The sequence below is a fragment of the Myiozetetes cayanensis genome, unplaced genomic scaffold (assembly GCF_022539395.1).
Source record: "Myiozetetes cayanensis isolate MyiCay16 unplaced genomic scaffold, myiCay2020 scf1036, whole genome shotgun sequence".
Lineage (NCBI taxonomy): Eukaryota > Metazoa > Chordata > Aves > Passeriformes > Tyrannidae > Myiozetetes > Myiozetetes cayanensis.
The window spans coordinates 1-12,929 of NW_026086646.1; the positions used below are offsets into that span (position 1 = coordinate 1).

General features: G+C 62.6%; 1 protein-coding gene and 1 long non-coding RNA gene across 4 annotated transcripts; both read left to right on the plus strand.

Annotated features, from left to right (window-relative positions):
• Nucleotides 1–516: 516 nt before the first annotated feature.
• On the plus strand, nucleotides 517–12,726 carry WDR45 (WD repeat domain 45; the record flags this gene model as incomplete). The annotated part of the gene is given in 10 exon segments (XM_050305926.1): nucleotides 517–576; nucleotides 579–590; nucleotides 1,793–1,897; nucleotides 2,750–2,846; nucleotides 3,645–3,739; nucleotides 4,688–4,767; nucleotides 6,112–6,320; nucleotides 10,202–10,303; nucleotides 11,474–11,616; nucleotides 12,608–12,726. Coding segments are annotated over 10 exon segments (1,013 nt in total), but the record flags the coding sequence as incomplete, so codon positions are not given.
• On the plus strand, nucleotides 6,492–9,980 carry LOC126635001 (uncharacterized). 3 transcript variants are annotated; one of them, XR_007627481.1, is made up of 3 exons: nucleotides 6,492–6,649; nucleotides 6,769–6,824; nucleotides 9,962–9,980. It is a non-coding gene; the product is annotated as an uncharacterized LOC126635001 (long non-coding RNA). The 3 variants fall into 3 exon arrangements; XR_007627480.1 differs by lacking the exon at nucleotides 9,962–9,980 and adding an exon at nucleotides 9,391–9,409; XR_007627479.1 differs by lacking the exon at nucleotides 9,962–9,980 and adding an exon at nucleotides 7,607–7,625.
• Nucleotides 12,727–12,929: the final 203 nt, after the last annotated feature.

A 12,929-nucleotide genomic window follows, 5' to 3' on the forward strand; every position in this document is an offset into this window, starting at 1 on the left:
CTGGGAGACCCCAAACCCCTTGTAGGGACCCCAAGCTCCTGTAGGGACCCCAAATCCCCTGGGGACCCCAACCCCCAAGAACCCCAAGCCCCTGGGGTCCCAGCCTAAGGGCCACCAGGGCCCCCAAACTCCTGTAGGACCCCAATCCCCTAGCGAGACCCAAACTCCCTGTAGGGACCCCAAATCCCCTGGGGAACCCCCAAATACCTAGGGACCCCAAACTCCTATAGGGACCCCAAATCCTGTAGGACCCCAAACCCCCTGGGAACCCCCAAACCCCGGGGAACTCCCAAGGACCCCACCAGGGACCCCCAAATCCCTGTAGGGCCCCAAAACTCCCTGTAGGGACCCCAAACCCCTGGGAACCCCTAAGCTCCCCAAGGACCCCACCAGGGACCCTCAAACCTCATAGGGACTCCCCAAACCCACCTGAGCCCCTAAACTCCCCCTGGACCTCCAACCCCCCCTGGACCCCCAAATCCCCCAGGGTCCCCCAAAATCCCCTGTGCCCCCCAGGCTGTTTCTGCGTGGCCATGGACTCGAGGGTCCGCATCTTCAGCGTGGAGCCCCTCATGGAGAGGGACACCTGGGTGAGGGGCCCGGGGGCTGCTGGGGAGGCCCTCCTGCGGGAGGGTCCTGGGGTAGAGGCGTTTGGGACCCCTGTGGTGTGGGAGAAGGAGGGGAGGTGTTTTGGGGGTCTATAAATGTGTCAGGGGTGGTTTGGGGGTCTTTAGGAGTGTGGGGGTGGTTTGGGAGTCCCTAAAGGGAAGGGGCAGTTTTTGGGGGTCTTTAAGTGTGGGGGGTGTTTTGGGGGTCTCTAAAGGGGTGTTCTGAAGTCTCTAGGGGGGGGTGTTTTGGGGATGTCTAAGTGTGAGGGGGATTTTGGGGGTCTCTAAATGGGAGGTGTTTTGGGGGTCTCTTAAGTTTTGGGGGGTGTTTTGGGGGTCTCTAAAGGAAGGGGTCAGTTTTGGGGGGACTGGTGATGTTTTGGGGGTCTCTAAGTCTGTCAGGGGGTGTTTGGGGGTCTCTAAGAAGGAGGGGGTGTTTTGGGGGTCTCTGAGTGTGTCAGGGGGCTTGTTTTGGGGGTCTCTTAAGTGTCAGGGGTGTTTTGGGGTCCCTAAGGGAATGGGGGCAGTTTTTAGGGGGTCTCTAAGTGTGTGGGGGTGTTTGGGAGGTCTTTAAATGTGAGGGGTTGTTTTGGGGGTCTCTGTAGGGGGTGTTTTGGGGGTCTCTAAGTGGGGGGGTGTTTTGAGGGTCTCTAAAGGGGAGGTTTGGGGTCGTCTGTGTCAGGGGGTCGTTTTGGAGTCTCTCAGGTCAGAGGGTGTTTTGGGGGTCTCTAGTGGGTGGGAGTGTTTTGGGGTCCCTAAAGGGGAAGGGGTCAGTTTTGGGGGGCTGGGGGTGTTTGAGGTCCCCAGGCCTGGGGTGGGGTCAGTTTTGGGGGGTTCAGGGACCACCACAGGCGTGGGAGGGGGCTGGGGGTGTTTTGAGGGTCCCCCTTGGTCTGGGGGTGGTTTTGGGGTCTCCCCACCTTCAAGGGATCCCTAATTTCGGGGGTCCCTAGAGTTGGGGTTCCCCCAGAAATGGAGCAGGTGGGGCTGGGGGGGATCCCTTTGGTTGGGGTCTCCCTCAGTTTTGGGGGTCTCCTTTGGTCTCTGGGTTTGGGATCCTGGGGTTGGAGGTCCTTTTTGGGGTCCTAATTTGGGGGATGGCGGTGCTGGGGGGTTCCCCTGTTTGGGTGTTCCCTTTGAGGTCTTGGGTCTGGGGGGTCCCTTAGAATTTGGGGTCCCCCCAGACATGGAGCAGGTGGGCTCCGTGGGGCTCGTGGAGATGCTGAACCGCTCCAACCTCCTGGCGCTCGTGGGGGGGGGGAGTCACCCCAAATTCCCCGACACCTCAGGTGGGTCCCCAAAACCGGGGGGGGTCCCCAAAATCCCTGAAAGAGCCCCCCAAAAACCAGGGGGGGTCCCCAAATCCATGAGAACCCCCCAAAAACCGGAGGGGGGGGTCCAAATATTCCTGAGAGCTTCCCTGAAATTGGGGGGGGGTCCCGAAATCCCTGAGAGCCCCTCAAAAACTGGGGGGGGTGTCCTCAAATCCCTGAGACGCCCCCAAAAACCAGGGGGGGTTTCCAAATAATCCTGAAATATCCCAAAAATCCCTTGGGAATGCCCCCCCAAAAAACATGAGGGGGTCCCAAAATCCCTGAGAGCCCCCCCTGAAACCATTGGGGAGGTGGTCCCCAATATTGGGGTGTCTCCCTCCTGACCCCCCCAATCCCTGGGGGGGGTTCCCCAAATTTTGGGGGTCCCTCCCTGAGCCCCCAAATCCCTGAGGGGGGTTCCCCAAATCTCAGGGTCCCCTCTGACCCCCCCAATCCCTGGGAGAGGGTTTCCCAAATCTGGGGATCCCTCCCTGAACCCCCAATCCCTGGAGGGGTTCCCCAAATCTGGGGGACCCTCCCCTGATTCCTATGGGGGTCCCCAATCTCAGGGTCTCCCCTGACGCCCCCCAATCCCTGGGGGGGTTCCCCAAATTTTGGGGTCTCCCCTGACCTCCCAATCCCTGGGGGGGTTCCCCAAATTTTGGGGTCCCTCCTGACCCCCCCAATCCCTTGGGGGGGATTCCTCAAATTTTGACCCCCCAATCCCTGGGAGGGGGGGAATCCCCAAATCTGGGGGTGCCCCCCCGATCTCTGAGGGGTTCCCCAAATTTTGGGGGTCCCCCCTGACCCCTCCCCCATCCCCCCCAGTGCTGATCTGGGACGATGCCCGGGAGGGGAAGGACAAACTGGTGCTGGAGTTCAGCTTCCCCAAACCAGTGCTGGCCGTCAGGATGAGGCACGACAGGTACTGGGGGCACTGGGAGCACTGGGAGGCACTGGGAGGGACACTGGGAGCACTGGGAGGCACTGGGAGGGACACTGGGAGCACTGGGAGGGGCACTGGGGACTCTGGGAGGAGACTGGGGGGCACCGGGAGGGGACTGGGAGGGACTGGGGAGGGACTGGGAAGGGCAACTGTGGGCACTGGGAGAGATTGGGAAGCACTGGGAGGGACTGGGAGAGGTGACTGGGAGAACTGGAAGAGACTGGGATAACTGGGAGGGACTGGGAGGGGTAACTGGGAGCACTGGGAGGGTCCCAAACTGGTGCTGGCCCTGCTGGTGCAGCACCACCAGTGGGACTGGGGGGGTTGCTGCTTAAACTGGGGAGACTGGGAGGGAACTGGGGGTGCTGGGGGTCCTCCCCCCAACTTTGGGGGTCCCCAAGGAACCCCCAAGCCCCCCCTGGACCCCCTCAGACCCCCAAAATCCCCCCAGAACCCCCCAAGATCCCCCAACCCCCAGGCTGGTGCTGGCCTTGCACTCATGGTGGGACTGGGGGTTACTGGTTAAACTGGGGACACTGGGAGGGGACTCGGGGTGCTGGGGTCCTCCCCAACTTTGGGGGTCCCCAAGGACTCCCCTGAGCCCCCCTAGGACCCCCCAAAAACCCCCAATCCTCCCCAGGCTGATGCGGGCCCTGCTCACGCAGCACCAGCGGTGGGACTGGGAGGGTTACTGGTTAAACTGGGGACACTGGGAGGGGACTGGGGTGCTGGGGTGCTTCCCCCAATTTTGGGAGCCCCCTGAGCCCCCCACCCCAGGCTGGTGGTGGCCCTGCAGAGCCGCATCTACGTCTTCTCCTTCCCACACCGGCCCACCAAGCTCTTCGAGTTCGACACCCGCGACAACCCCAAAGGTGGGGGGGGACCCCAAAAACGTCCTTTGGGACCCCAAAAACACCCCCAGGGACAAGAAAAACACCCTGGGGACCTCAAAAACACCCTTTGGGACCCCAAAAACACCCCCAGGGACCCCAGAAACACCCCCAGGGACCCCAGAAACACCCCTGGGGACCCCAAAAACACCCTTGGGGACCCCAAAAACACCCTCGGGGACCCCCAAAACACCCCTGGGGACCCCAAAAACACACCTGGGGACACCAAAAACACCCCCAGGGATGCAAAAAACATCCTCGATGGCACCAAAAACCCTCTCAGGGACCCCTAAAACACCCCTGGGGACCCCAAAAACACCCTTGGGGACCCCAAAAACACCCTTGGGGACCCCAAAAACACATAGGGGACCTCAAAAACACCCTTGGGGACCCCAAAAACACCCCCAAGGACAACAAAAACGCTCCCAGGGACCCCAGAAACACCCCTGGGGACCCCAAAAACATCCTCGGGGACCCCAAAAACACCCTTGGGGAAACAAAAACACCCCCAGGGACGCAAAAAACATCCTCGAGGGCATCAAAAATCCTCTCAGGGACCCCCAAAACACCCCTGGGGACCCCAAAAACACCCTTGGGGACCCCGAAAACACCCCAGGGACACCAAAAACACCCCTAAAACCCCCCTGTGGACCCCAAAATCCAGGGGAGGACCCCGAACCCCCCTGGGGAAGATCCCAAAACCCCCCCAGAGTGGATCCCAAAAATCTGAGGGAGCCCCAAAACTGGGCCTGAAATCCTGGGGGGGGGACACCCCAAAAACGGGGACACCCAAGAGGGGGGGGCTGAGAGGGGGCTTTGGGGGGGTTTTTGGGTCCCCCAATTTGAGGGTGTTTTGGGGGTCCCCTCAATGTCTGGGGGTGTTTGGGGGTCCCACCCCCAAAATCCGGCTCAGACCCCCCCTTTCCCCAGGGATCGTGGATCTGTGTCCCAGTTTGGAACGGGCCTTACTGGTGTTCCCGGGACACAAGTGTGGGAGCCTCCAGCTCGTGGTGAGGGACTGGGGGCACTGGGAGGGACTGGGAGGGACTGGGGGCACTGGGAGGGACTGGGTGGGGACTGGGGAAACTGGGGAGGGACTGGGAGGGGACCTGGGAGGGACTGGGAGGGACTGGGGGCACTGGGAGGGGACTGGGAGGTGACTGGGAGAGACTGGGGGGCACTGGGAGGGACTGGGGAGGATCTGGGAGGGACTGAGTGGGACTGGGGGATACTGGGAGGGATGGGTGGGGGACAGGGCAGGGACTGGGAGAGACTGGAGGGGACTGGGGGGGACGGGGAGAGGATGCACGAGGGGCTGGGGTGGTACTGGGGAGCACTGGGGCTGTACTGGGGAGCACTGGGTGTTACTGGGGTTAACTGGGGAACACTTACTGGGTGTTATTGGGGAGCACTGGGTGTTACTGGGGAACACTGGGTGTTACTGGGGTTTACTGGGGAACACTGGGTGTTACTGGGTGTTATTGGGGAGCACTGGGTGGTGTTGGGGAACACTGGGTGTTACTGGGTGGTGTTGGGGAGCACTGGGTGTTACTGGGATATCTCAGCTCCTCACTGGTTGTTACTGGGGTGTCCCAGCCCCTCACTGGCCGTTCACTGGGGGTCCTGGCCATTCACTGGCTGTCCTGGGAGGTTACTGGGGAGCACTGGGGGTTACTGGGGGGTCCTGGTTTTTCACTGGGTGTTCCTGGGTAGCACCGGGTGTTACTGGGAGGTCCCAGCCCCTCACTGGGTGTCACTGGGAGGTCCCAGCCCCTCACTGGGTGTTGCTGGAATGTCCCACCCCTCACTGGGTGTCACTGGGAGGTCCCAGCCCCTCACTGGGTGTTGCTGGAATGTCCCAGCCCCTCACTGGGGATTACTGGGAGGTCCCAGCCCCTCACTGGGTGTTACTGGGAGTATCCCAGCCCCTCACTGGGGATTACTGGGAGGTCCCAGCCCCTCACTGGTTGTTACTGGAATGTCCCACCCCTCACTGGGGGTCACTGGGAGGTCCCAGCCCTTCACTGGGGTCACTGGGAGGTCCCAGCCCCTCACTGGGGGTTACTGGGGAGCACTGGGGGTTACTGGGGAGCACTGGGGGTCACTGGGGGTCACTGGGGTTACTGGGGAGCACTGGGGGTTACTGGGGGTCACTGGGGGTCACTGGGAGTTACTGGGGAGCACTGGGGGCCACTGGGGAGCACTGGGGGTTACTGGGGGTTACTGGGGAGCACTGGGGGTTACTGGGGAGCACTGGGGGTCACTGGGGGTTACTGGGGAGCACTGGGGGTTACTGGGGAGCACTGGGGGATACTGGGGAGCACTGGGGTTACTGGTGTGTCCCCCCTTTCCAGGACCTGGGCTTGGCCAAGCCGGGCACGTCCTCAGCCCCCGTGACCATCAACGCCCACCAGAGCGAGGTGGGGGTGGTGGCCCTGAGCCCCCCCGGCAGCATCGTGGGCTCGGCCTCGCGCAGGGGCACCCTGATCAGGCTCTTCTGCACCCAGAGCCGCGCCCGCCTCCTGGAGCTGAGGAGAGGAACTGACCCTGCCACCCTGTACTGGTGAGACTGGGGACACTGGGACACACTGACACCCTGTACTGGTGAGACTGGGATAGACTGGGATAGACTGGGGGCACTGGGCACCCTGATCAGGCTCTTCTGCACCCAGAGCCGTGCCCGCCTCCTGGAGCTGAGGAGAGGAACTGACCCTGCCACCCTGTACTGGTGAGACTGGGGGCACTGGGACACACTGACACCCTGTACTGGTGAGACTGGGGACACTGGGACACACTGGGGGCACTGGGCACCCTGATCAGGCTCTTCTGCACCCAGAGCCGCGCCCGCCTCCTGGAGCTGAGGAGAGGAACTGACCCTGCCACCCTGTACTGGTGAGACTGGGATAGACTGGGACACACTGACACCCTGTACTGGTGAGACTGGGGACACTGGGATAGACTGGGACACACTGGGGGCACTGGGCACCCTGATCAGGCTCTTCTGCACCCAGAGCCGCGCCCGCCTCCTGGAGCTGAGGAGAGGAACCGACCCTGCCACCCTGTACTGGTGAGACTGGGCAAACTGGGACACACTGACACCCTGTACTGGTGAGACTGGGATAGACTGGGACACACTGACACCCTGTACTGGTGAGACTGGGGGCACTGGGAATGACTGACACCCTGTACTGGTGAGACTGGGCACACTGGGAATGACTAACACCCTGTACTGGTGAGACTGGGATAGACTGGGAATGACTGACACCCTGTACTGGTGAGACTGGGGACACTGGGAATGACTGGGACAGACCCTGCCACCCTGTACTGGTGAGACTGGGGACACTGGGAGGGATTGGGGGCACCGGAACTGACCCTGCCACCCTGTACTGGTGAGACTGGGGGCACTGGGAGGGACTGGGGACGCTGTACTGGTGAGACTGGAGGGACGCAGCAACCTTGTACTGGTGAGACTGGGGGCACTGGGAGGGACTGGGGGCACTGGAACCGACCCTGCCACCCTGGTACTGGTGAGACTGGGGACACTGGAAGGCACTGGAACCCTGCACTGGTGAGACTGGGGGCACTGGGAGGGACTGGAACCCTGCACTGGTGAGACTGGGGGCACTGGGAGGCACTGGGGGCACTGGGCACAGCTGCTGGAGCTCAGGAGGGGCACCGGCCCTGCTGCCCTGTACTGGTGAGACTGGGAAAACTGGGAGGGACTGGAACCCTGTACTGGTGAGACTGGGGGCACTGGAACTCTGTACTGGTGAGACTGGTGGGCACTGGGGGTGTCCCTGATGATTTGGGGCCCCCTCTGAGTGTATTTTGGGGTGTCTGTGCCCCCAGCCTGGCGTTCAGCCCCGACACCACACTGTGCTGGGGGCACTGGGAGGCACTGGGGGGATCTCAGGGTGTCCCTGATGATTTGGGGTGTTTTCCCCCCAGCCTGGCGTTCAACCCCAACTGCTGGGGCTGTGCTGGGGCACTGACCCCACTGGGGTCACTGGGAGGTACTGGGAGGCACTGGGGGTGTCCCTGATGATTTGGGACCCCCCCTGAAGGTGTTTTGGGGTGTTTCCCCCCAACCTGGCGTTCAACCCCGACTGCTGGGGCTGTGCTGGGAGCACTGGGAGGCACTGGGGGGCACTGGGGGGATCTCAGGCTGTCCCTGATGTTTTGGGGTGTCTGTGCCCCCAGCCTGGCGTTCAACCCTGACTGCTGGGGCACCAGCCCCACCACACTGTGCTGGGGGTACTGGGGGGCACTGGGAGGCACTGGGGAGCACTGGGAGGCACTGGGGGTGTCCCTGATGATTTGGGGCCCCCCCTGAGGATGTTTTGGGGTGTTCCCCCCAGCGTGGTGTTCAACCCCAACTGCTGGGGCTGTGCTGGGGCACTGACTCCACTGGGGTCACTGGTGGCACTGGGGGGGGTCTCAGGCTGTCTCTGATGATTTGGGCCCCCCCCGAGTGTATTTTGGGGTGTTCCCCCCAGCCTGGCATTCAGCCCTGACTGCTGGGGCTGTGCTGGGGGCACTGGGTGTGACTGGGGGTTTCCCTGATGATTTGGGGCCCCCCCGAGGGTGTTTTGGGGTGTTCCCCCCAGCCTGGTGTTCAGCCCCAACTGCTGGGGCTGTGCTGGAGTCATTGAGGGCACTGGGAGGCACTGGGAGGCACTGGGGGGGTCTCAGAGCTGTCCCTGATGTTTTGGGGTGTCTGTGCCCCCAGCCTGGCGTTCAACCCTGACTGCTGGGGCACCAACCCCACCACACTGTGCTGGGGGTACTGGGAGGCACTGGGAGGCACTGGGGGGGCTCTCAGGGTGTCCCTGATGTTTTGGGGTGTTTTTCCCCCCAGCCTGGCGTTCAACCCCAACTGCTGGGGCTGTGCTGGGGCACTGGTGGCACTGGGGGCACTGGGAGGTACTGAGAGGCACTGGGGGTGTCCCTGATGATTTGGGGTCCCCCCTGAGTGTATTTTGGGGTGTTTCCCCCCAGCCTGGGCGTTCAGCCCCGACTGCCGTCCCTGATGATTTGGGGTGTTTTTCCCCCAGCCTGGCTGCCCAACCCCAACTGCTGGGGCTGTGCTGGGGGCACTGGTGGCACTGTATACCTGGGAGGTACTGAGAGGCACTGGGGTGTCCCTGATGACTTGGGGTCCCCCTGAGTGTATATTTGGGGTGTTTCCAGCCTGGTGTTCGTCCCTGATGATTTGGGGTGTCTGTGCCCCCAGCCTGGCGTTCAACCCCAACTGCTGGGGCACCAACCCCACCACACTGTGCTGGGGGTACTGGGGGGCACTGGGAGGCACTGGGGAGCACTGGGAGGCACTGGGGGTGTCCCTGATGATTTGGGGCCCCCTGAGTGTATTTTGGGGTGTTTCCCCCCCAGCCTGGCGTTCAGCCCTGACTGCTGGGGCTGTGCTGGTGTCATTGAGGGCACTGGGGGGGTCTCAGGCTGTCCCTGATGATTTGGGGTGTTTTTCCCCCCAGCCTGGCATTCAACCCCAACTGCTGGGGCTGTGCTGGGGGCACTGGTGGCACTGGGGAGCACTGGGAGGTACTGAGAGGCACTGGGGGTGTCCCTGATGATTTGGGGCCCCCTGAGTGTATTTTGGGGTGTTTCCCCCCCAGCCTGGCGTTCAGCCCCGACTGCTGGGGCACCGACCCCACCACACTGTGCTGGTGGCACTGGGGGGCACTGGGAAGGACTGGGGGTGTCCCTGATGATTTGGGTTCCCCCCGAGTGTATTTTGGGGTGTTTCCCCCCCAGCCTGGTGTTCAGCCCCGACTGCTGGGGCTGTGCTGGAGTCATTGAGGGCACTGGGAGGCACTGGTGGCACTGGTGGGATCTCAGGCTGTCCCTGATGATTTGGGGTGTCTGTGCCCCCAGCCTGGCGTTCAACCCTGACTGCTGGGGCACCGACCCCACCACACTGTGCTGGGGGTACTGGGGAGCACTGGGAGGCACTGGGGAGCACTGGGAGGCACTGGGAGGCACTGGGGGTGTCCCTGATGATTTGGGGCCCCCCCTGAGGATGTTTTGGGGTGTTTCCCCCCCAGCCTGGCGTTCAACCCCGACTGCTGGGGCTGTGCTGGGAGCACTGGGAGGCACTGGGGGCACTGGTGGCACTGGGGGGGTCTCAGGCTGTCTCTGATGATTTGGGCCCCCCCCCGAGTGTATTTTGGGGTGTTTTCCCCCCAGCCTGGCGTTCAGCCCCGACTGCTGGGGCTGTGCTGGGGCACTGACCCCACTGGGGGCACTGGGTGTGACTGGGGGTTTCCCTGATGATTTGGGGCCCCCCCGAGGGTGTTTTGGGGTGTTCCCCCCAGCCTGGTGTTCTGCCCCAACTGCTGGGGCTGTGCTGGAGTCATTGAGGGCACTGGTGGCACTGGTGGGATCTCAGGGTGTCCCTGAGTGTATTTTGGGGTGTTTCCCCCCCAGCCTGGCGTTCAGCCCCGACTCCTCGTTCCTCTGCGCCGCCAGCGACAAAGGCACCGGCCACGTCTTCGCCCTGCGCGACACCCGGCTCAACCGGAGATCCGCGTGAGGGGGGGCCAGGGGGGCACCTGTGGGGGATCCTAAACATGGGGGGCACCAAACATGGGGAGGGATCCCAAACATGGGGAGATCCCAAACATGGAGGAGATCCCAAACATGGGGGATCCCAAACATGGGGATCCCAAACACGGGGGGATCCCAAACATGGGGGATCCCAAACATGGGGGATCCCAAACATGAGGGATCCCAAACACGGGGGGATCCCAAACACGGGGAATCCCAAACGTGGGGGATCCCAAACACGGGGGATCCCGAACATGGGGGATCCCAAGCACGGGGGATCCCAAACACGTGGGGATCCCAAACACGGGGAGATCCCAAACACGGGGGAGATCCCAAACATGGGGGATCCTAAACACGGGGGGATCCTAAACATGGGGAGATCCCAAACATGGGGGATCCTAAACATGGGGGGATCCTAAACATGGGGAGATCCCAAACACGGGGGATCTCAAACATGGGGGATCCCAAACATGGGGGATCCCAAACATGGGGGAGATCCCAAACATGGGGATCCCAAACACGGGGGATCCCGAACATGGGGGGGCACCAAACATGGGGGATCCCAAACATGGGGGATCCTAAACACGGGGGGGATCCTAAACCTGGGGGATCCCAAACACGGGGAATCCTAAACATGGGGGATCCCAAACATGGGGGATCCCAAACATGGGGGATCCCAAACACGGGGGATCCTAAACATGGGGGATCCCAAACATGGGGGATCCCAAACATGGGGAGATCCCAAACATGGGGGGCAATCCCAAAAATGGGGGATCCCGAAATGGGGGGGCAATCCCAAACATGGGGGGGGCACCAATATGGAGAAGGGACCACAAAAATGGAGGACAAGACCCCAAAAATGGGGGGGGGCACCCCAATATGGGGAGGGACACCCTAAACATGGAGAAGGGGAGACCACAGAAATGGGGGGACCCCAACACAGGGAGGAAGACCCCAAAAATGGGGGAGGGAACAAACTCTCCCTACAACCCCCCTGACCCCCCCTGTGCCCCCCAGGCTGGCTCGGGTGGGGAAGGTGGGCCCCGTGCTGGGTCCCTACGTGGAGTCCCAGTGACCCCCTGAGACCCCCAGGACCCCCAGTGACCCTCCAGGACCCCCATAACCCCCACCTAACCCCGCTGTGCCCCCCAGGCTGGCTCGGGTGGGGAAGGTGGGCCCCGTGCTGGGTCCCTACGTGGAGTCCCAGTGGTCCCTGGCGAGTTTCACCGTCCCGGCCGAGGCCCCGGGGGTCTGCGCCTTTGGGAGGGGGGGGCGCAGCCCCAGCTCTGTCATCGGTGAGTGACCCCCCCAAACAGACCCCAAATAACCCCCCTGGGACCCCCCAAAACTCCCCAATGGGGGTCTGTGCCTTTGGGAGGGGGGGGCGCAGCCCCAGCTCCGTCATCGGTGAGTGACCCCCCCAAACAGACCCCAAATAACCCCCCTGGGACCCCCAAAACTCCCCAGTGGGGGTCTGCGCCTTTGGGAGGGGGTGGCGCGAGCCCCAGCTCTGTCATCGGTGAGTGACCCCCAATATAACCCCAAAATACCCCCTGGGACCCCCAAATATCCCCTGGGACCCCCAAACACCCACCGGGGGTCTGTGCCTCTGGGAGGGGGGGCACAGCCCCAGCTCCATCATTGGTGAGTGACCCCCCAAAATATCCCCTTGGGAACCCAAACACCCCCCTGGGAACCTAAAATAACCCCCAAAATACCCCCTGGGACCCCCAAAATACCCCCTGGACCCCAAAGAGCCCCCGGGTCTGCGCCTTGGGAGGGGGCGCAGCCCCAGCTCCATCATCAGTGGTGACCCCCCAAACAGACCCCAAATAACCCCCCTGGGACCCCCAAAATACCCTCAGAGATCCCCCCTGACACCCCCAACCCCCTTCAGGACCCCTAAACCCCCCATGATTCCCCCAAACACCCCCTGCAATTTCCCCCAAATCCCCTCTCAACTTCCCCCCGGACCCCCTATAACCCCTCCCATCCCCCTCAGGAGTCCCCTGACCCCCAAACCCTGCTCAGGACCCCTGAACTGCTCCTCTGACCCCCCAACCCCTGCTCCAGGGCCCCCAACTCTCCCCTGACCCCCAAATCCTGCCTCAGGACCCCCTAAACTCCCCCTAACCCCCAATCCCTGCTCAGAACCCCTCAAACCCCTGCTCAGGACCCCAAAACTCCCCCCGATCCCCCAAATCCTGCTCAGGACCCCCAAAATCCTGCTCAGGACCCCCAAAATCCTGCTCAGGCCCCCTAAACTCCCCCTGCCCCCGTCCCCAGCGGTGTGTGTGGACAGGACGTTCCATAAGTACGTGTTCAGCCCCGACGGCAACTGCAGCCGAGAGGCCTTCGACGTCTTCCTCGACATCTGCGACGACGACGACTTCTGACCCCCAAAAGCCCCCAAAACCACCCCCACCCCAGGGACACCCAAAAACCACCCCCACCCCGGGGACACCCCAAAAACCACCCCCAGCCCTGGGGACACCCCAAAAACCACCCCCACCCCCAGGGACACCCCAAAAACCACCCCCAAAAACCACCCCCAAAAGTGTCGCCTGTGGGTTTTTATTCCGTCCCGTTCTCGGCGTAAACAAAGGGG